Genomic DNA, 24,052 nt, shown 5'->3' with positions numbered 1-24,052 from the left:
ACTTTTTGGAAGACAAAGGGCAGGAAAAAACATTGGATATGTAAATGATGTCAAAGAATAAGCTGTTATTTTTGTTGAAAATGGCTTAACCCCAACGATGAGCTCTTGACCGGGGGGAGAGAGGATACTTCACAAAGATTAGGAAGAAAAAGGGTGGCTAGAGATTTGACCAAGGGGCAGCTAGGTGGTGCAGTGGATAGAGCACTGGCCCTGAAGTCAGGAGAACCTGAGTTCAAATCCAGCCTCAGACCAAACACTTGACACTTACTTAGCTGTGTGACCCTGGGCAAGTCACTAAACCCCAACTGCCAAAAAAAGAAAAAAAAAAGAGAGATTTGATCAAGATGAGTTTAAATTGGAAATGGAGGGCAAAGGAGAAAAATGCCCAGAAAAGATTAAGTATAATGTAGAAAACATAGGTATATGTCCAATAATTCTCAGCATAAAAGGACTTTGAAGAGTGTCAGAAATAATACTTTATAGTCACATGGCAAGACATAGGACCTAGGTATTATACAAAATGAACCTGAAATTTTAATATAATAGGCAAATATGATCTCAAGGGTCTTATCAGAATTTGGTAGGAGGATCTTGTGGCAATGGAAAGGTATGCTATATACCATGGGTTCCTAATCTTTTTTTACGTCACAGACAACTCCTCCTCCTCCTCCTCTTCTGACAGTCTGGTGAAGTCTATGAAAATATTATCCTTAGAATATTTTAAAAATATATTAAAAAAGTTCCAGCCCCACATTATGAACCTTTGCTATAGACAAAAGGGTTTCCCAAAGGCACTTAGTATCTTTACATTGTATCCTTGTGTATGAGACATGTAAGCTGGATGGTGGTAGAGGGAAGCCAGGTTAGTGGAAAACACAATGGATCTGGAGGTAGCAGACCTTGGTATGAATCCTAATTCTGATACTTTGGAGCTGTTTAAACATGGACAAGCATTTTACCTTTGAACATCAGTTTTCTTGTTTACCAGATGAAGATTAAACTTGTACTATCTTCCTCATAGGCTGTTGAAAGGAAACTGGTTTACAAACCATAAAGTATTGTTATAAATGTCAGTAATCATCGCTACAGTGGAATGGATTCATAACTGGCTGTGTGACTACACCCCCCCAAAGTGCTGATGATATTTGGCATTAATCTGGAAGGGAGTCTCCGGTGGCATGCCACAAGGCTCTCGTTGGCCCTGTTCTGTTCAATACTTTGACAACCTGAAGTCGTAGATAACACGCTTATCAACTATAACAAAACCAACAAGCTAAATGATGGATTAGGATCCCACAGGATCTTCACAGCTTTGAATGGATATTCAATATAGCTGCATATAACAATCAAATTTTATAATGATAAATGTAAAGTCCTGTACTCATTAAAAAAAATCGAATGCATAGTATAAGATGGGAAGGATGTATAGCCTAACATTCTCTGATTCATATGAATAAATTTTGAGGTTTTATAAAGTGCTTTGCACACATTACTTCATTGTTTCTTCACAACATTCCTGAGGCAGGCACTGCAGGCATTATCCCCACTTTACAGATAAAGAAACTGAGTCCAAAGGAAAGCTGTAGATGGATGTGCCCCTAAAGGGGAGAGGAGCTGTCTTTCTTTTGGCTCTGCTCCCTTTACAGCCTACTAGAAGGGCAGAGCTTGCTCTACAAGAGTGTTTCCTATGAGCTCAAAAAGCCAGTCCTCTGTCATGAATCACAGAGGCCAATAAGGAGATGCTGGAGGTGTTATCTCACAAAATACAACACATGCCCTCGGGCAAGGGGCCAGACTGCACAACTAGCTTCAGGGAAAGCAGTCCAGAAAATCAGGGGCTCCCTGTATTGCCCCAGTGACTTTTAATATAAATTTCATCTAGAATATAGAGCACACTAAGTATAATATTCACAAAATAAACAAAACCTGCTTATTACATCTATGCACCAACTCCAAAACATGTCAATCTGCAAAAGGCTCAACAAAAATGGCTGCTGTATTTAAAGGGAAACTGCCTTTATGAATCTCCCAACCTCCCAAAGCATGATCAGTGTAAATGCTCGGTGCCACGATCCCTCACAATGAAGTTGCTGTACTTAACTGCAAGCAAAAAATGTTCAAGAACCACTGACCTAGCTCAACCCCTTCAGAATTTCCTTACAATGAGAGGTATAAAAAAATGGGAGACCTGTGCAAGTAATGAGCTCCTCATCACTACATCTTCTCAGCAGAAGCCACGTTACTAGCTCTAGGCAGAGGCGACTTCCATCAATAAATCTCATAGAATCAATTAACTTAGGTGGGAACAAAAATTACACCTTTATATCAATATGCTTAATTTCCTTTATGATCCAGTATTTTATTTTAAGCACTTAAAAGCATTATTCTGAGAAGGAAGGAAACAAGCATTTATTAAGCACCTACTCTGTGCCAGGTATTATACTAAGTACTTTTATGACTATCTCACTTGGTCCCCATGACAACGCTGGGAAGCAGGTACTATTTTTACACCCATTTTACACATGAAGAAACTAAGGCAGAAGTTGGGTAACTTGCCCAGGATCACACAACTAGTAAGTGTCTGGGGCCTGAATCTGAACTTAGGTCTTCCTGACTCCAGGCCCAGCGCTCTACCCATTTCACCACCTAACTGCCTTTGGGGTCCACAGGCTTTTCCAGACTGCCAAAGAGACCCATGACACCAAGAACACTGGCTCTAAGGGAAGTTACAAGAAACTCCTGTTTTTGTGATGATTTCTAAATTCTCTTCCAAATCTAAAAAACCATGACTTTTCTACAAACTCAAATTAAAATATTCAAATACTTATTAAGTGCTTACTATATGTAAGGCATTTGACCTCCAATATCACTGTCTACAACTATCTGATTTTATAACACTAGGCTTTATAGTGCTTTTCTCACAAACCCTCTATAGGAGAGGTAGAGTAAGTATTAATATCAGATTTTATAAATAGGAAACTGAGGCCCAGAGAGGCCAAAGTGGCCATTCTTAGAACCAGGACTCGGAACTTGAGTCCAAGTTCTAAGTCCTCTTGCCAGAGTTTACTTTTTTTCTTCCTACCAAAAAGCCCCTTGATATGTGAAGTCTGTCTCCTCTGCAGGACCTCCTCCTTTGTGCCCCCTATCCCACTTCTAACCAAGAAATGCTCCATCTGGGACTCAATGACGCTGCTCTCAAAACGATGATCTTGCTTTTCAGAGACACACAGATGTGTCAGCGCTAACATTCTCTCATGACGTAATCTGAGGCTGCTTCTGGCTTAAAGCGTGCCCACCTTCTGTTGGCCAGCAAGCGAAGAATCAAACAAAACCCTGAACACTTCTGAGAAGAGTGGCCAGTAGGTGCTAACAGTCCGTTGCTTGACTTGTGGTTTATAAAGCTAAGCTTCCTCCCTGGAGGACAGTATAGGCAGCACAATGTGGCCAAGAAGGGGGTGGCAATGTGTGGATTTACCTTGTGGCCCACGCAAATCACTGAGCTCTAAGACAATTGTTTACCTCTTTAACCACATCTGAAGAAAGTAAAGACAATTACAGAAGCTTAGTTTAGGAATGGATGTCTGAGGTTATCTCCTGCTCCACACAGGGATCCTCTCTACAGTACCCCTTACAGCCAGCCAGCTAGAATGACTGCCATGACAGGAATTTCACTACCTGATAAGCCAACCCATTCTACTGATGAACAAATCCAGATGTCAGAAGTTAACTACATAGTCCAAGAGATACTTTTTTCTTATAAATGAACCGAAACCTGACCCACTTGAACTTTTACAAATTGGGCCCTAATTAGCCAAGGGTATGCCAAGGGTGTGCTAGTAAAGCCTTAACAAAAGGCTCTCTCTAAAAAAAAAAAAATTTAAAAAAAGGACCTCCACCATTTTTAAGTTTAATCAGCATTACTAACATTTTTAAATCTGGACCATCAACAGACAATAAATAAAACTCCAATTTGTAACTGTTTGCTGATTTCTAGGGTATAAGTACTTGCACTGAAAATCAGCTCTTATAGAGAGGTTCAAGTTGGCTCGGCCCATGTTTCCAAATTCAAATATTTGAAGATGGCTAATCCTTCTCTTCTCTAAATTAACCATCTCAAGTGCCTTAAATTGTTCCCCTAATGACAAGATTCCCAGAACCCTGACTACGCTGTTCATCCTCTTTGAGCACAGATTGTCAATATTCTTCTGACACTGCGGTGCCCAGAAGTAAACACAACAGGGACGATGTGTTCTGACTAGGATGGAGGACAGGGAGAATATTACTTCCTGTGGTCTGGCCACTCTCCTTCTGTGAAGGCAGCCCAAGATGCTATCAGTGGCATTTTCTGAATTATAAATAACAGGCCAGCAAGATATTCCTCATAAGAAAGCCCTTTATACCATTGAAATTGCGGATAAGTTTTGCTTCTTTTTCTCCATCATCATCTAATCCTTCAGCCTTCATTTTTTTCCAGTTGAGTTCATCCTTTTCTTGCATCTTCAGATCAACATTGAGCTCTGACATTTTTACAGGAGAAAAATGAAGCTGTGAAATGAAAACACAGAAAGATTTGATAACCAGCTGTAGTTTAACCAGGCACGCAATATGTTTGGCACTGCTGCTAAACTATGCTAGCTTGGGAGAAAATTGATAGTGGATGAAATTTTATAACAGATATTGAAAGATTAGAAGAAAAATATGAATTTACTGTCACAGGCAATACATTTCAAAAGCACCTAGACACTGCAGTGATTGAAGCAAAACAAATATATAACAGAAAATAAAATCAGGATACTGGAAAGGGTGCAATCTGCGCAACTCTCTTCACATCCTAAACTAACAATGTCAGATAAGCTTACCCCAGGGAAGATCTTGAGGCCCACCCCAAAGTGATGGCTATGTGGCTGTATTCACAAGTACGGGTTTCAGATGGACAGTTTTTCTCCTAACATTTTCAAGGAGAATTTTTGGTATGGTATAGTTCTGTTGACTTGCAGAAGGGAATTTAGCTGTTAATTTTCTAGGTGACTACTAACTATTCACATATATGCTGATATGGTTACTGTATCAGATAAATGTAGGAAGCAGGCTCTTTCTTGAATTTGATTCTAGAAATGAAGAAAAGGGGACATATAGTGACAGTTCCTGATCAGTCAGTTAACTGGCATTTATTAAGCTCCTACTATGGACACAGTCCTACTGTGCTAAGCACTGCGGATGAAGAGAAAGGTAAAAGACAGTCCCCGCTCTCAGGAGCAACAACATGCAAACAGTTATGTCTGAACAGGAGATCACCTCAGAGGAATGGCTCTCTGATGAAGGAAGCCTGGGAAAGCCTCCCGGGAAGGCGTCCTTCAAAGGGAGGGTGCACACTCCCTGTTCTAGGGCAAGCCTAGGATACAGCTCCCCTTTACACACTTTCCTGGCTCTTCTCAGATAAGGATGAATTCCAGCTCTCCTCCACTGCTGATGAGGCAAATTCCCACCCAGCAGGAAGCTGACACCTTGGAGGAGACAAGAAGGCCACTGGGCACATCCCTGTCTTCCTGCTGCTGCTTAGTACAGTGCCATCTCGAAGGTGTTTTCAGACACTCACAGAATGACAGCATGCAGGTGTTGTTTGGATGAGATGCACCGAAATGGGACAAAATTCATTTCTTCTCTAAAGGGACTACTGGCTTTGTATGTCCACGGTGATCACAAGCATTTACTCAATGAATGAATGGAGCCTTGCCTTAGATTCTTCCTTGGAGATAAATCCAGAAGAGCACAGGCCCTGGAACCAGAGGATCTGCATTTGAATCCTGGCTTTGCTGCCTACTACCCCTGAGACCTTGGCCAAGTCACCGAGATTCCAGAAGGTCTCAGTCTCTCCATCTGTAAGATGAGGGTCTTGGACCGCATGGCCTCTGAGATACCTTCTAGTTCTAAATCTACGATCCTACGATAGTTCTTTTCACTTTGGGGAGACTTCTTACTCCCTCTCCTCAGGAAGTTAACAATCCAGTCTTCTATGCTTCACATGCCATTCTGGTCACTGTACTGACATAGTAAAAACATACACCCTTTTGTGTTGTGCTCTGCTGTTCTCTCAAGTCAGTCAAAGGTCAGTATCTCTAACTGAAACACAACAAAACCAAAATCAGGGGCAAGCTACAGGGAAAAGAGCTACCAACCCTCTGCTGGGCAAGCAAATCCTTCTCTGCTTTTCCACTATCACAAATGATCAAGGTGAAAATTGGGGCACTGAGAGGCGCTGTACAGGGCACACAATGTAGTGTAAAAAGTGCTGGACTGGAGGTGAAGATGACCTGGGTTCAAATCTTAGATCTGCCTCTTATTTCTACGTGACCCTCAGCAAGGCCTCTGTTTCCTTATCTGTAAAGAAAGGGAGGATGGAAAGCATGGACTTCCAGGTCCCTTTCATATCTAAATCTATGATTCTACAATCTTCCTGGGCCTCAGTTTCTGAAAAAAAAAAGAAAACCAAGCAGTTGAGATCAATGATCTTTCAGTTTTAAATCCCACGAGTCTATGAGAGTAGCAAATTAAAGAAATGCTACATTTCATTCATAAATCCATCAAATACTAAAATATTAGCTTATCAGTGTGGGTTGTATTTATTTTAATGACACAGAGTTTGCAGGAGATCACCTGGCTGGTAGCTTTCAGGGATCCTCTCCATTGCTGGAGACCACGGAACCTTCTCATCCAAAGGCTGCATGAAGAACAATAAGGCGTCTACAGCAAAGGCAGTCACTGTCTCCCTCTACTTGGACAGACTACCTCTAGAATACTGGGCACTGTCCTGGTGAGCTCCTTGGGCCTTGGAAGAGGGTCATTTAGCACAGCCACTGGCCAGTCTGCCTCTGAGCTCTTTTCTTGAGAAAGGAATGGCTCTTGTATCAAGGCAAATGCTCTAGTTCCTGGTGTAGCAATTTTTGCGAATGCTGAGTGGCACAGCTATATATAAAGCTCATGATAACAATGTGACATTATGTGCCCATGAATACATTTTGGTGATTGTCAATTTAATCCTAAATCTGTGTTCTAAATAAACCAAAGCAGATAGAGAAAACATTTTTGTTTTGTTTTTAATCAAGAATTGAGATTTATCCTGGTTCCCTTTTGTCTGGAACAACCAACACTTCCTGTCTCTACTAAGAATTTTCCCTGAATTTGCCCACTTCGATCTTCCACATGCTGCTCCATCTGCAGAGGGACGTCTGCTAACGCCTCTGCAGAAGCAGGGAAAGCTGATACCTGACTGAATCAATGCATAAATATTTATTGAGCATCTACAATGCAGAAAGCACAGCTATGCATTCTGAGGAATAAAAAGTGGCATAAGATACAATTCCCTACTCTTACGGTGTTTCAAATCTAGCTGGAGAGAGAAAATATATAGAGCTGAAAAACACTAACACCACAAGGCAGTAAATGAAAATAAGGATGCACTTCCTGCTGCTAAAAGCAACCATGTCAGGCATCCTTTCCAATGCTGATGACAGGATTTCACTGCTTGACTGGAAGCTACCTTAAGAAAGCCAACAGATCTCTTGGCCAGTTACTGTGAACAGCACTTGGCCCACCCAACCTTGGTCAGCACTCACCAACACTTAAATAGTCAAGCTGAAATGATCCCAGTTAAAACACCAATTCATTCAGCTAGCCATAGACATGTTTTAGTGCTCTCCTCTCTTCCTGAGAGGGCTGTCAGGATTCAGTTCTCCTTAAACTCACATGTTCCAGAGGGGCTACACTTAAGCTCTTCTAGAAAGGAAGGAGCTGGTGAATAAAACTGGCTCTTACCTTTTCTTACTAACTTACTCACCTCCTCTGACATACTTTGAGGCCTCACACAAGTTACAAAAATGTTTTAAAGTTCAACTCCAATGTCAGTCCTTTCACATACTTTTTCCCTGCTCACTTGTAAATTCCCAGTGTGTGCTGTGTATTTCTCTAGTGCACTGGCCACGCATTATGGGGCACAAGGCAAGGCTGCCTGTGCATTTGCCTTTTTTTTTTGGCTAGGCAGTGGGGTTTAGTGACTTGCCCGGGGTCACACAGCTAGTAAGTGTTACGTGTCTGAGGCTGCGTTTGAACTCAGGTCCTCCTGACTCCAGGGCCGGTGCTCTATCCACTATGCCACCTAGCTGCCCCTGCATTTGCATTAGCCTTCTATACACCTGAGGCTTGCTCTCTGACCACAAGGACCACTTCTTTAAATAAATCTTCTATCCTCCCTCTTACTGCACCTAGTGCTGCTTTGTAGGTGTTGAATAAAGGGTTGTTGTTGACTTTTAAAAAATCTACTTATGTTTACATGGCTTTTCAGGATTATGGAGCACTTTCACATTCATTGTTTCATTTAATACTCACAGGAACCCTATGACGGAGGCAGGGCAGGTATTATTATCTCTATTTTGTGAATAGGAAAACTGAGGCTGAGGTGAAGTGACTCACTAAAGGTCACCGAGCTAATTTAAGTGGTGATGCCAGGATGTAAACATCTGCCTCCAAATCTCGTTGTATTAAATTGTACTGCACTGCTATTTCATGAGAAGTGCTAGATGAGTGCTCAAAGGCAGATAGGGGAAAGAGATCACCTGCAGATGGGATCTTCAGGAATGGTTTTGCTAGAAGGGGAAGAACCTGGGCTAGGCCTTAGAAGAGCAGGGTTTGTACAGCAGAGGGGCATCCAAGGCAGGAAAATGCAACACAGGCTTGGGCCAAGCAGAATTCGACATAGCTGCCAAGTATGAAACCCTTCTGGTCTATCGATTTATACTATATAACAATTTTAAAATCTGATTTTAACTGATTTTCATTCTGGTTTGCAAAAGCCTCCAGATCGTGTTCCCTGACTGATAAGCAGACTTGCGATAATGAAGCCCAATTTATTTCAATTTCCTGTTCTCATCCTAATTCCCCATATACTGGAAAAATACTGCTTTTATTATTATTATCATTATTATTAGGGTCTCTGTAATTAAATAACATCTTACCTGATGCCCTACATAAACAATTTAGTTTTGTGAATCACGGAGATGGGAAGCGAAGCCTGCAGTCCATCGTCCAGAATGTGAAGTACATAGTGGGCAGCAGCCACGAAGCTTGCACACATTTACAAGAGCCATGCCCTAAGCTGGGGAGTGAGCAAGCCTTTAATATTACCAACTATCTCTCAAAGCATCAAAAGTTCGTTGTAGGAGCTACACAGGACACACCTGAACTCTGTCTGAGCTTTTTCCTGATAGGGTAATTGATGTCAGGGAACCATAAAGGGAAAAGGGGAGGACTTCCCTCTTCCTTTGGAACATCATGATCTTCCTTTTGAACATTTGGAGTTGGAAGAGACCTTGGCTGCTATTAATCCGACCCAAACCCCACAGAATGCCTTCCATACACATCTGACAAATGGTCATGTGGATTCAATGAGGGGGAACTTTCTGCCTCCAGGGACTGTCTATTTCACTCTTGGACAGCAGCTCTAAACGTTGGAAAGTCCTTCCTTACATCAAGCCTAAATTTGCCTCTTTGATAACTGTGGCTCCGTTTGGCCCCAAGGAGTCAAAAAGAACAAGTCTGATCTCTTTTCCATATTACTTTCAAATCTGTGAAGACAACAATCAAAGCATCTCTAAGTCTTCTTCAGAACCAATCTTCTCCAGACTTACCTCAGTTTCTGTCTAGATCTTTGTCTCCCTTTCAACCAATTACTCTGCTCCGGGGGTAGAATTATAGGTGCAAGTCTCAATATGGAGATTCACTATCAGTTAAATGAAATGCTCCCTAACAGCTTAAGTACTCAGGCTGATTCCAGCCTTCACCCAAGCAGAAGCACAGTGAGACTTCCTGGAACACTCCACCTACTCCTTCTCAACCTGATATTTCAGCTGCACTGCTTTCCCTGCTGGGCTAACAACCTCTACTTTTTCAACCTTATTTCATGCTGCTACTTCTGGCACTCTGTATTACAGTCATACTGTATGGCTCATCTTTCCTTGACTTGCTGCATTTGCACATATTATTTGCCATGTGTAAAATGGACTCACCCACAACGCCACTCTGATTTCTTCTGAACACTTTCTGTCAGCTATAAGACCCATATACAAATCCCATCTCAACTATTTACTAGTGGTAGAATCACAAGCAAGCCACTGATCTCTCAGAGCCTTGGTTTCCTCATATAAAACAGGGATAACAACACTTGCACTACCTACCTCACAAAAAGGATATAAGGAAAGTGCATTACAAGCCTTGAAGTTCTATGGGAATGAGTTATTCTTATTATTCAACCAATCTCCTATGACAACTTCTAGGCAGCAGCCTGGTTACCCTCCTCTAGACATGCTCCGGTCCTTCCATGTTCCTACTAAGCTGTGACACTTAGATCATGAAACACATCAAACAGATTGGTCTGAGCAACACAAAGGACAGTGGCACTATCATTTCCTGTATCCTAGAGGCTAGATTTCTTTCTAATGTGGCATCACTTATAGAAATCAAAGAATTTTAGAGCTTTACACGATTCTAGCCCAATCTTTTCATTTTATATATCAAGAGTCTCAACAGGTCAAGTGATTTGCCCAAGGTCATATCATTAGTGGTGAAGCTGGGAATGGAACTTCTGGTTTCCAGCACCTAGAACAGTATTTTTTTTTCCATTATAGCATACTACCACTCATTTCTTAGATTAAAAAAAAAAAAAGTAAACTTAACATTGCTCTTAAAATCCCACTCTTGTGTAACTCTCAGAAACTGATTGTTAAAGATGTTAAAGATTGTTAAAGGTCAAAAGTGACAAATATAGTTATCCTGCTTGGCAAAGACATTACAAGAACTGCATTTTGTAACTAAGAGCACATTGGTAATATGAAAAAAGGATAAAGTTCCCAAATAGTTAAAATTTAACTGCATAGCACTCATCCATTTTTTTTACCTCTTGTTAATTAAGTTAAAATATGTTAAAAGTTAAAAGAACTAGTTACTATAAACTAGTTAAGTAAAAAGATTCTGTCAAACATTAAATACGAAGTAAAATAGCTGTTAACTACTGGATAAAGTAGTAAGAGAAAAAAAATAATGAACCCTTTCTTTCCCCCAAAATGACTGTCAATAACTCTCTTCCCCTCTCTGGGTCTCAGTTTCAATCATCAAATTCAATCGCGGTATCTTTCTAATGTCTCTTTAAACTCCAGATGTTATAATACTATCAGTGCATAAGTATAGTCCCATAAGAGCTTCAAAACCCAATTTAATTCCATGGGGGGAGAGGAACAGCCTTCCTATGGATTTATAATTCTGGATGTAATACATATTTTCTTTACTATGGAATGATTATGATGATGATAATATCTAGGATTTATACAGCACTTTAAGGTTTGCAAAGTGCCTTATAAATATTATCTCATTTGATCCTCAAAACAATCACAGGAGGTAAGTGCTATTATCCCCATTTTATGGATGAGGAAACTGAGGTAGAGCTACATTAAATGATTTGCCCTCAGGTACATAGCTAGTAAGCATCTGAGGTAGGATATGAACTCATCTTCCTATTCCCAGATCCAGTGCTCTATGCACTGTGCCACCCAGCTTGATACAGTTCAGATGTTACACTGAGCATGGTCTAAGCACCCACTTTACACTCTTCTCTCTTGTCCACTACTCCTTCTAGAGTGGGAAAGGCGTCTGAAATGGCATCTATTCTTCAAATAGAAGAGCCACGCTGAGTACAAGTGACGTGCATTGTCACTATTTGGGAGGTGAGTGGACAGGCACAGCACTTGGGGTTAGAAACTTAGGTTCTGGTCCTAGTTCCATCTTCACATTGCTGTGTGACCCGAGGCAAGCCACTGAACCTCTCTGGATCTCATGTATCACATGTGGAGAATCAGCAGTTTGAGGACTGGATGACCTTTCAGTTTTTTCCAGCTCTAACATTTTACAATTCTATAATTATAAATTAAAAATTAAAATTACAAGAATGGAAAAAGGCCTTTCCCTTGGGCAACCCAAGAGGTGCTTACAGTTCATCAAAAAAAGATGTCTCGCGCTTTTGACCTTGGCTTCTCACAAAGGCTCTACAACTCCTTCTAGTTCTGAAGCTGATGAAAAATGCTACAAGATGCCACCTCTTCCATGAAGCCTTCCTGGATTCTCAGGTCAGTACCTGTCCCTTTCTAACCTCATACTGTATTCTGCTGGCACTTTTCTAATGCCCTTATCCAGGGCAGGTAAGCCAAAGTAGGTGAAGGTGCAAGACACCCTGGGGGAGAAAAGAGGAGACAGCATGTGCTAAGCCAGGCAAATGACCTCTCCTCACACCCAAGTGGAGACAGTCCACGAACCTGATCCCCCAGAGCCCTGGGAGCAGCAGTGGAGAGGTGTTTTCACAGCTGCTTCGGCAGGGGCTGCAGCCTGATTCCTCAGTAGCCACAGAGTAAAAGGAAAGTCTCCCACCAGTCCTTGTGATTATCAAATGGTCCAAAATCAGAAATGGGTATGATTTACCAGTGGAAATGAAATAAAAGAGGATGGATTCCCATGTACCTTGCTGCTGCATCCTAAGGACTCTGGAAACTTTCCATCTAACCCGCAGCTCAAAATTCCCATCCATGTTCTTTCCCCCCATCAAAATGGGAGCTCCCTGAGAGCAGGGGCTGACTCTGCTTTTCCGTCTGAATCCAGTGTTTAGCACATAGCAAGTGCTTAACAAATGCTTTCTCATCTATTTAGAACACAGCAAATTACAGTTACCTGTGTTTGTGTCTTGTCCCTTTACGAGGCCATAAACTTGCAGCTAGGAATTTCATCTCACAAACTGTTGTATCTTCCCTTTTACCAAGCCCAGCATAGGAACGAAGGCTAATAAAGACTGCTGAAGGCTGCATCAGACCCTCTGAGGGTCTTCTTAATGACCTTCTTAATCTGAGTAAATGGTCATAGCTGCCTGTGCATCAGTCTTCAAATTTAATACCGAAGTTTTGTCTCTAATTTTCTGACTCAGGCTTACTTTTACTATTTGACCATTTAGTTTAGATTTTTTAACTGTGAAATGGGAATATAATGACACCCCACACAAAAGAAGTGAATCAACATATATCTGAGTCAACAAATTATGATTCCAGAAACGCTTAATAAACAGCATTCAGAGGGCAATCTCAACTGCTCTGGGGAGCTTTATGCTCAGCAAAAGAAAAGCTATACTCTCCACATTTTTACGTCATGTTGTCCTTTAACATTTTTTAATTAGCTCCATGAGAAATCAGAAGCTATCAATGAGCCTTTGTGCTTCCCGGGCCCCACGTCCTGCCAACAAGGGTAAGATCCAGGGCACTTCTTAGCAGGTCTTGTGGCATTGCTGCTCTTACCTTAGGCTGCCAGGTGTTACTGCAAAATCTATTTTAAGTCACTTAAGGAAAACAAATAAATCTTAAAGGCAAAACTACAAATACATGAACAGAATCTAAGCAGAGTCCACTTCACCAGGTTTTCTGCGGAAAGGGCTTTGTAAGCCATAAAGCACTACAGAAATATGACAAATCATCATGACTGTTCTTCCCTACACTGCTGAATCACCAGCTCTAAAGCCCAATGATGATGAGGCTTGCAACACATATTCCTGAGCAAAAGCCACTAATTTAAGTTATATGAAATCCTTTTCGTAAATCAGGAACTTTCCCTTCCCCCAAATGCTGCAAAGAATTATTTGTGAAAACATGATTTACAAACCCATGATGGCATCCTGTAGTAGTGCCAATTAAAACCTCAAATAATTCCTGGCCTAGTCCCATAAAATGAAAAGTCATTTTAAATGCATCTGTATTGCATTCATCCTTCTGGTACTTAAGTACCAGGACAAGAATCGAATTCTCAAAATTCTACGAAGGTAGCAGAAAGGAAGGAAAGATCTAAATTGCAAGTCCATTAGTCCTATCATGCCCCCAAGACTTAAAACTATGTGTATTATTACTGTACGATGCAGATACTTGTAAAATTTTATTATTTTTTACATGTGATTATCCTGATTTCATAAGTAGTTTCTTCAACCAGACTGTAAACTCAAGATGAACATGTCATCTTCTTATACACCCACCCACGATGCTAAGTAGAGGGCTAGGTACACAAATCTGTTTTGTTGTTGTTCAGTCGTTCAGCTGCGTCTGAATCTTTGTGACCCTATGGACCACAGCACACCAAGCCCTTCTATCTTCCACTATCTCCCAAAGTCTGGACAAATTCACATTTGCCGTTTACATGACACTATCTATCCATCTCATCCTTTGCCCTCCCCTTTTCCTTCTACCTTCAATCTTTCCCAACCTCAGGATCTTTTCTAATGAATCTCATTTTCTCATTCGCAGCCAAAGTATTTGGCATTTAATCAACATTTGTTTAATGAATAATACCTGTATATAACAGGCATTCAGTACATGTGGCTGGTTGCTGTTCATTCAATTCAACTCCTCTGGAAGTAGGGACCTCAGCTCCATAGTGCAATGTGTTTTGTAAATGTGTTATGATAAACCCAAAGGCCTTCCCACAAAGTCATAATATAGAAAGGGCTTAACAAATTGTTGCTGAATGAATGCAAGAATGAACCAAGGAATACTGGCCCTGAATACTATGAATTATTACTGTTAATACTTTCAATGGGTCCAAGACTAAGCTAGGTGCTGTGATGTCTCAGTGTGGGTACTCCTTCTACCCCTACAGATTGCGGCACCTCAAGTACCCCCCTCTCCTGAAGCCTTGCAGCTGTCAGTGTCCTCCTCTCAAGTTACCTTGTCTGGAGCTATTTTATATTTCTTTGTATGTGTTCTCTTTAAATTGATCCTGTGTGCCTTTATGTGCCTCCTTGTCTCCCTCTGGAATCTGAACTCCTCCATATATTGAAGGTATTAGAATTCCCAGGGCTTATATCACAGTGCGTGGCATACAGCAGGCCCTCAGTAGATACTTGTGGACTGACAGATGGATTTAGAAGCATCTGTGGCTAAAATATTTCCTCTCCTGAATCTTCTGATGACGAGCTTTTTCTGAACTTTGAAGAAGCTGTTCCCAAGAAGACAGACACAGTGTTGACCATCAGCCATAAAGCCAAAGGTTTTTCAGCATGGTAGGCCTGCGCTTGAGAACCCTGATACTAATATTTCAGTCTGCTCTGCCCAGCACTATTTAGGGCGTGTGACAGATAGAAAAGCAGAATAAAGTATAGCTGCTGGCCTCAAGTGCTTTATAATCTCATCTAAGTCAAAGGACACAAGCAGTCATGGCATGGGAAACTGCCAACGTAGTTAAGAAAGTGAGACATCAACGTAGTCTTAGTTGGCTTCACGTAAGAGGTGGTGTTTAAATGGGCCTGAAGAAGAGAGAAGCTGCATAAATGAATAACAGCCAGAACTGGAGCTGATATAGTGCTGTAAAGTTTGCAAAGTGCTTTGACTCATTTTGGCTCATTTGAGCCTCAAAACCATCCCAGTAAGAATATGGGGAGGCATTACAGGGATGGCAACGAAAAGCTCACCGGCCTAGGAATCAGGAAAGGTGTGTAGCTGTCACTTGGTCTGTTTTTCTCAGCTAGAAATGAGGGGATTAGAATGGTGGATGTCTAAGGTCCCTTCCAGCTCTTACATTCTATGATTCCTTCCCTTCTTTTGTCTGGGGAGCATGAGGTAAGAGATGACTGTAGAGCCTTGAATCTTTGACTGAAGAGCTGGGATTTGAGGTAATCATTACCTCAAATAATCATTACCTCCACACGAGTGAGAGAGGTCACCTTACTGTGCCCCAAATCTGTCTTGTTTATTCATAGTTGACAAGTAAAATAAGTGCAGCCCAGAGGGGCCAGGTGTGTTGAGTACAAGGTCCCAAAAGCAGGATTCCACCTTAATTCTCAAGGTTTCCCTCCATCTGGCACAGCCTTCCCACTTAGCTCTGCCTATTACACGTCCTATCTACCTTTCAAGGACCAACTAGAATCCACCCCTGCAGCTCACACTCCCTCCTCCGAATTCCTACAGCCCAAACACAGAACCTCATACAGTGTGACTATGAACTCTTATATTTTTCTCTAACTCTATTTATGCGGTTCTCCCTCCCCCATCTCCCCGGAACGCTTGGCACATTGCTGTACCCATGATAAGGCCAGGAGAAAGAGCATTCAGTCTGGGGTCAGGGGCCCTGGGTTACCGCCAGCCCCAATTCTGCGCTTCTGTGCCAGCTGTTCGTGACCTTCAGAAATCACGTCTGTTGGTCCCTTTCCTCTCTACAAAAGAGTGGCAATACCTGCTCACTAACCTAAAGGGGGATATAGATATGAGCTCATCATTACTAATTTAACTGCTTTCATACCTCTGACTGCATTTGATCCTAAGGTTTCTTTATAGTTAAGATTCTTCTCCTGACCTCAAAACACAATATTTTTGACCTCTCTGAGCCTTACTTTTCTCACTGGTAAAAGAGAAATAATAACCTTTGCAATGCCAGCCTCCCAAGAGAGCTTGTGACAAGCAGCAAGGTCTAGAACAACAGAGAGCTGCTATTGTTTGAATGGCATGGGGGCCCCTGGGAGGGTCCTCCTCCCTTTTACTAGACTCTAGTAACTACAGGCTTTCAAGAGGAAGCTCATGAAGACCTGCTGGGCCGTGTGACTGCAGAAGGGGTCCTTAGCCAGGTAAAGAGTGTACCAGAGAGCCTCTGGAGTCCCTTTCACTCTGAGATCCTGTGGTTTTCTACATTTAATTAACTGTTATCTTGGTCCCACACAAATACAAGCTCAAATTTTCAATCTTTACCCTCTCCTATTTACAATAAAGTCCGTTACTTATAAACACCACAAACTGGGCTCTTTGCTGTTCTTCTTCAAAGCATCCAGGGCTCTTTCAGTGAGAAGCCCTAAATTTGTGACCAGCTCTGCCAGCAACAGGCTGTATGACCTTAGGCAAGTTACTTGTCCCCTAACAGCCTCAGTTGGCAACATCTCTAAAGTAAGGCAGCTGGGCTAGCTAGTGTCTAGAGCCCTACCAGTTCTGACATTCTGGAATTCTTTTGTATCTAGGTGAGGGGTGGTCCTGGATGGCACCTACAGAAAGCCACAACACATGATGAGTACACAAGAGAGGGACAAAACAAGGACTAGAGCACCAGAAGGTCAAGGAAGGGAGTGGGAAGGCTTTCTGGAGGAAGGAGTGGTATACTACAGTAGCAGCTGTGGCAACAGAGGAAGGGGCCAGTTTGATCACAGGGATGCGATCAATAAAATTTAACTGTAGACGGGACGTGAAAGAGAGGAAGGAGTCAAAGACAGTTCCAAAGTTTCGACATGGGAAACCAGATAAAATGGTGGTTTGAGAGAGAGAGAACAGTAAAGTCCGAATTGAGGAGCAGCTTTAAAGGAAAAGGTAAGAAGTTTGGTTTGGGACGTGCTGAATTTGAGGGCCTGGTGGAACATTCGGGTAGAGGTATCTTTCCTGGGGGCAGATGAATATGCAGTTTAGGGGCTCAGACAGATTCCAGACTAAAGACAGATCTGAGAGGGATTAACATTGTCAGGAGACAAAGAACAGAGTACAGATAAGAGTGCCTAAGGCAGACCTTCAGGAAACATGGACATTAACTGACTGGGAGGAGAACAGGAGCCATCAATGGATGGAAGAAGTAGCCAATGAAGAGGCAGGGGGAAAACTTGATGAATGTGATGTTTCTGAAGTGAAGATCAGAAAGGGGTCAACTAGTTGCAAAAGCTGAAATGAGACTGAGGACATGGAATGAAAAAAGGGCCCCCTGCATTTGATGGGTTTATGTCCTGGAGTTAAGATGGGGAAGAAACTGAGAGAGAGAGAGGCCAAATAATTCAGGTGAAGATAGTCACAGAAATACTTGGTTAGCTGGTGATAAGTGTTTAATTCCTGGCTCTTCTGAGGCTCCTGCTTCACACTAGCACTCAGCACAGTGCCTGGCACACGGTAGGTGCTTAATAAATGTTTAGTGGCTCACTGACTGACACCTACAGTATAAAGACTTGAGGGTCACAAGACCTGGGGTTCTGCTGCCCCTTGTTGTGAGACGTTTGGATTCAATCAAAGGGCTGCACCTGAGGACCTAGAGGGCCACACCTGTGGCTTCGAGGTCGCAGGTTCCCCACCCCGACCCAGGCTAAAGTCCTGGGTAAAAGCCCTGCCTTTGTCAACCACCAGCTGTGTGGCCTCCCGCAAAGTCACTTCCCTTCTCGGAGACAATTTCTACTTCTACAAAATGAGGGAGTTGGGCTGCATGACCTTTAAGGTGCCCTCCAGCCCCAAATACTTTTGAGCCTTGGACTAAGGTTTGAGTCCTGTCTTTGCTGTTGCCTGTGTGACCTTGGGCAACTAATTTTCCCTCTCCGAGTCTCAGTTTCCTACTCTGTAAAATGAGGTCCTGCTCCGGCGCTAAATCTTATGAGCCCTGAACTGGGTTCAATTGAGGCTCTGCTACTGCGTGGGATACCCTGGGCAAGTCACGCCCCTCCACCCTGGAGCCTCAGTTTCTCTGTAAAATGAAGGAATAGAGAATCTCTAAGGGCTCCTCCAGCTCCGGATCCTATGAGCCCCGGCCAGGGTTCAAGCGCGGGCTCTGCTCCCCGCTGTGTGACCCCGGACTGGTCCCTTGCCCTCTTTATGCCCTGGGATGTTGCGGAGGCGGTCATCTTAGGCCCCAGTGCCCGGGCCGCTTCGGACGGCGCCAGGCACACAGCGGGCGCTTAATAAATGCTCACAGACAGGCCGACTCACCCGCTTCGCCTTCTCCCAGAGCTGGTTCAGCTTCTCCATCCGGAACTCGGTCCCGGGCTCGCGTTTCGGGGGAGCCCCGGGCTCATTCTTCTCCCTCGAGTACTTGCCCCCGTGCGCCCAGCTCCTCGAGGGCGCCCACAGCAAGCCCAGCCCCAGGACCAGCAGCAGCCTCAGGGGCAACTTCCCACCCAAGGCCGGTCCCCTGCACCTCCGCGCCGCCGCCATCTTCCTTCCCCCCAAGTCCACGCTCCGCTCCAGGAACCGCCCAGGCATGACCGCGGGGCGCCCGTGCGCGCGAAGCCCTCTGGGACTGGTAGTCCAATTAACGTCACCAAGAGAAAGGAAGGCCACCTGGGAACTACAGAACCCAAGATGCCGAGCGGAATAGCGTCCTCCTCTCCCTCGAGCGTGGTTGGTTGCCTAGGCGACTGAAGCATCTGCTGGCGAGGGGCGGGACACCAAGGCTGCAGTAGCTATGGTAACCACTGTGGGGGTGGAGCTACAAATAGGTGCTTGACCATTCATTGTCTGAAGAAGTTTGTGGTTATTTTTTGTTGTTTTATATGAGAATCTGTGGATGAACACGCCTCCATCCCATTCTTCAGAGCTCTCACTTCATATTACTGGTAAAAGTGACCTGTAGGGGGCATATTGATCATGCCCTTCTGTGTGGGCAGAAGGGAAATTTAAAAACTTCTTATGTCTTTAGTTCTAAAGTTCTCAAAGTACTTTCCTCTCAATAATTTTGTGAGGTTGCAATAATATGAGTAGCTGTCCTTTAACGAAGGGCAGTCCCCCTTGTTCCTTACCTAAGCTTATGTGCAAGTTTATGCATTGAGCAGGAAAGGAGATGGACCTGGTCCTATGTGACCTTGGGCAAGTACTTTTCCCTCTCCGAGCCTCAGTTTCTTTCTCAGTAAAATGAAGGACTACAGAGAATCTCTGAGGGATCCTTCAGAGCCCTGGCCAGGGTTCAAGTGCGGGTCGGAGGAAGGGATGTCACATGGTCAGTATCCTTGAGATACTAAAAAAAACAGGAAAGGAGTCCTCCATTATGTTGAGTGCGTACTTTATGGAGAATTTATAAATGGCAAAATGAGAGGCAATTAGAGGCCATGCGTGTATTGTAATCTATAATGGACAATAGATTCACCAAAGGCTATTGGTTTACCTGTTTTCATCTGTACAGATATTATCTCATTTGATCCTCATATAAGTCTATGAGGTATAGTTACCATCAGCCTTGTTTTACAGGTGAGGCAACTGTGACAATAAGAAGTGGAACTGATGAGGTTTGGGGTAGAGGTCAGGGGTGCTGGGATCCCTAGAATGACAAGGCATGATTGCCTGGAAGGAATTCACACACTCAAGCCATCTTTCAGTCAAGAGGCAGTTTATTTAAATGCCACTAGGAGCAGGCGAAGTTCCTTTTTGAGGAACTTGTACCCTAATGGAAGTGAATCTAGAACTTATATAGAAAAGGGGTGGGGAAATCCAATGCCAGGGATGCTAATTAGGTAATCTAAGGGTCCAGGTGTCTTTGGCAGCTATGGATGGGAAAGTGTAGGGAGTATACCAGACATTGAGGGAATTGTCAGAGGCATGGACCTTGGGGAATCTGGTGGGAGGAAGAGGTATTGGGCCAGCCAGGGACAAAAATCCTTTGGCCAGATACCCCTCTGTCTGTTCTGATAAGGGAATTACAGAGTTAGGCCTGCAGCAAGGGAAAATTTTCTCACTGGGAAGGTGGGGCTGGGCTGTATTACTTTCAGAGACATGATTTTAGGGCTTTTTGAAGTCCAGGTCCCACCACCCCATCAAAATGACTGTTACAAATAGTAAGACATAAAAAACACATCCATTAATATCACTACTGATCTCATCAAAAAGTCATGAAGTACTGGGAAGCAGTTAAGCTCACAGTGGTGATTATAAGTTTTCTAAAATTCCAATTTTCACTTGAAAAATCAAATTTTATAATTGGCATTTGTTTTCCTTGAAGTAACAGGCTTACTTCTTTCATTTCTAAGAAAATGTCTGCCAGATACTTGTCTGAATATCCACAGGTTGTCCGTTGTTCTTTCAAGTTTTCCTTGAGATAATCATCATATTATAGTATGTAGTGGAAGTGGTTTATGGGTACTTCTGATTTTGTCACAAATATTAAAAAGATAGGTTCTCAAGGTTGAAATTTAATAAAGGTAATATTTTTTAGAATTGCTTCATCAAGGAAATTCTTAAGTTTAAACTAGAATTTTAAAATTTATTTGCTTTTTTCTTCCTTTTTCTTCTCTCTTTCTCCTTCCTTCCTTCCCTCCTTCCTTCCTTCCCTCCCTCCTTCCCTCCCTCCTTCCCTCTTTCCCTCCTTCCCTCCTTCCTTCCTTCCCTCCTTCCCTCCTTCCTTCCTTCCCTCCCTCCCTCCCTCCTTCCCTCTTTCCCTCCTTCCCTCCTTCCCTCCTTCCCTCCTTCCCTCCTTCCCTCCCTCCCTCCCTCCCTCCCTCCCTCCTTCCCTCCCTCCTTCCCTCCCTCCTTCCCTCCCTCCTTCCCTCCTTCCCTCCTTCCTCTCCTCCCCCTCCCTCCCTCCTTCCCTCCTTCCCTCCTTCCCTCCTTCCCTCCTTCCCTCCTCCTTCCCTCCCTCCTCCCTCCTTCCCTCCTTCCCTCCCTCCCTCCCCCTCCTTCCCTCCTTCCCTCCTTCCCTCCTTCCCTCCTTCCTCCTTCCCTCCCTCCTTCCTTCCCCCCTCCTTCCCTCCTTCCCTCCTTCCCCCCTCCCTCCCTCCCTCCCTCCCTCCCTCCTTCCCTCCTTCCCTCCTCCTCTTCCTTCCTTCCTTCCTTCCTTCCTTTCTTCCTTCCTTCCTTCCTTCCTTCCCTCTTTCCTTCCTTCCCTCCTTCCCTCCTTCCCTCCTTCCCTCCTTCCCTCCTCCCTCCCTTCCTTCCTTCCTTCCTTCCTTCCTTCCTTCCTTCCTTCCTTCCTCCCTTCCTTCCTTCCTTCCCTCCCTCCCTCCTTCCCTCTTTCCTTTGTTCCTTCCTTCCATCATTCCTTCTTTCCTTCCTTCCTTCCTTCCTTCCTTCCTTCCTTCCATCTTTCCTTCCTTCCTTCCTTCCTTCCTTCCTTCCTTCCTTCCTTCCTTCCTTCCTTCCTTCCTTCCTTCCTTCCTTCCTTCCTTCCTTCCTTCCTTCCTTCCTTCCCTTTGTGGCGGTGAAGAATATGATGACTACTGGTACAGTTTAGTGTTACTGCCGTGATTCATGCTAAGGTGCCAGCAGTTTGAACCACCATGCCTTTTGTACCGTCAGTGTTAACAGGGTTATTTCAGACAAATCAGAAGATTCAAAAGTTATCCAATACTTTGAATATTTCAGCACCACTTGTGTTTGTTACCAGACATTTACATAAAAATTCTTCTTTGATGATGAGTTAGTGCTGATACCTGAGGAATACAAGCTAAACAAGTCTAGCCACACCTTCAGATCCATCCATTTGTAAAACAAAAATACAGTTATTCCGCAGATGATATATTAACTATGCTTTGTGTTTGCAGCTAAATCTTTCATTTAAGATCACATAACCTTTAAAAAACTTCACTTTTATGTTCATGTGAACAAGAATGAAAAAGGCAAATAATGTTTTAGTATTATTAGGAAAATAAGTTTGGCTTTGCAGACCCACTGAAAGGGTCTCCCTGGGTGTCCTCAGACTATAAGAACTGCTATTCTAGGCTGTCAAGATTGTTTTGAGTCCTAATTTTATTATCTAATTTGTTAGCTATCCCTCTCAACTTTTTGCCATCTGAAGATTTAATAATGGTGTCAACTGTGTCTTTATCTGAATTACTAATCAAAATGTTAAAAGTACCTCACTAGAGTCCTGTTTCCACATTGACCTTGAACCATTAATGACTACCCTTTGGGTGTGACGATTCCACCAGTTCTGAAGGTATCTATTGCAATCTGAGCCTTATCTTTCAGTCTTATATACAAGACTAGCACGGGAGATTTTGTCACATGCTTTACTGAAACCTAGGTAAACCATATGTATAGCATTACCTTGATCTAGTAATCTAGTTAACCTGTCAGAAGAGGAAATGAAGTTAGTCTAGCATAATCTGTTTTTGATGAAGCCACGATGGTTCTGTGTATATGTTCACTAACCATCTTTTAAGTGAATAAATTCTATAGTTTTCCCCCCCAGGATTTGAAGTCAAATTCCCTGGTGTATAATTTGCAGGACCTGGGGAAATTTTTTTAGGTTAGAGATGACCTGAGCATGGTTTAATCTGAGTCGAAGCAACCATTGAAAAGGGAAATGTTTAAGATATGAGAGAGAGAGGAAGAAAGAGAGAGAGAGAGAGAGAGAGAGAGAGAGAGAGAGAGAGAGAGAGAGAGAGAGAGAGAGAGAGAGAGAGAAAAGAGAGATGACTGATAGAACAAGTGAAGAGAGGAGACAGGAAGAGATGGGATAAAGGGCATAAATAGTATTATTTAGCTTTAGTTAAGGAGGAAAGTTACCTCTTCATTTAAAACTGGAGAATAAGGTAAGAAGATGGATTTTTAGGTGTGAAGATGAAGGGACGCACTGCTATATGGCTTCATTCAACTCAAGAAAGAGGCAAGGTTATCTATTGGGAGCTAGGGAGGAGGGGTTGGAGTTGGAGGCTTAGAGGAGATTTGGAACAGACATTGTAGGGAATGTGGGAGAATAAATAAGAGATGAGTAAAAGAAGAATTGTTATGTAGCAACAAGGACCTAAGTGAATTTAGGTAGCATAATTTTTTTTATTGGATACAGTCATCATATTTTCAGGGTTTCCTCCAGCAACATTCTGTAGCTCGGGAGTTGGTAGAGAGGTTTGGAAGATAAATGCTAGGAATTACTGAGAGTTGAGAGTTATCTGGTTTGAACACAAGAGACACCACAGAGGCAAAGGATCCATGGGTGGAGAAGAGGGAATTATGAATGTTCAAAGTTTTAAACACAAGCAATCAAACACTAGTGATGGATGGGCATGGGTTTTTTGAATATGGTGCTTTCCTGGCCTGTGAGTTCATATTACATAAGTATTCATTGAAGCAAAGCAATCAGACATTGTTAAAGCTAGAAAAGACCTTAGCTACCTGGCCTAGTTGAGGTCAAGATATTTCCCTAAGGTTCTGCCACCATGAATTAGTTATAGAGTTGGGACCAGCCCCCAGGTGTCCTGATTCTGAGGGTACTGATCATTCATTCCACTATACGTGGTAGTTGCTTCTGCTTTTTATAAAGCCAATTGTAACATGGA

The 24,052-nt window shown here is 43.0% G+C and overlaps 1 protein-coding gene across 1 annotated transcript in view; it reads right to left on the bottom strand.

Annotated features, from left to right (window-relative positions):
- Positions 1 to 19,064, bottom strand: part of LRPAP1 (LDL receptor related protein associated protein 1) — a 46,650-nt gene extending 27,586 nt beyond the window's left edge. The window contains exons 1-2 of the mRNA XM_020992149.1: positions 18,777 to 19,064; positions 4,401 to 4,545 (exon numbers count right to left, since the gene is read on the bottom strand). Of these exons, the coding sequence (XP_020847808.1) occupies positions 4,401 to 4,545; positions 18,777 to 19,049 (418 nt within the window). The 5' untranslated portion in view covers positions 19,050 to 19,064. The remainder of the gene's footprint in view (positions 1 to 4,400; positions 4,546 to 18,776) is intronic.
- Between the last annotated feature and the right edge of the window lie 4,988 nt (positions 19,065 to 24,052).

Source organism: Phascolarctos cinereus, unplaced genomic scaffold (assembly GCF_003287225.1).
Source record: "Phascolarctos cinereus isolate Bilbo 61053 unplaced genomic scaffold, phaCin_HiC Scaffold_9;HRSCAF=440, whole genome shotgun sequence".
Taxonomy (NCBI): Eukaryota; Metazoa; Chordata; class Mammalia; order Diprotodontia; family Phascolarctidae; genus Phascolarctos; species Phascolarctos cinereus.
Note: the sequence above shows the minus strand (reverse complement) of the source record. Positions and strands in the feature narration are given on the sequence as shown.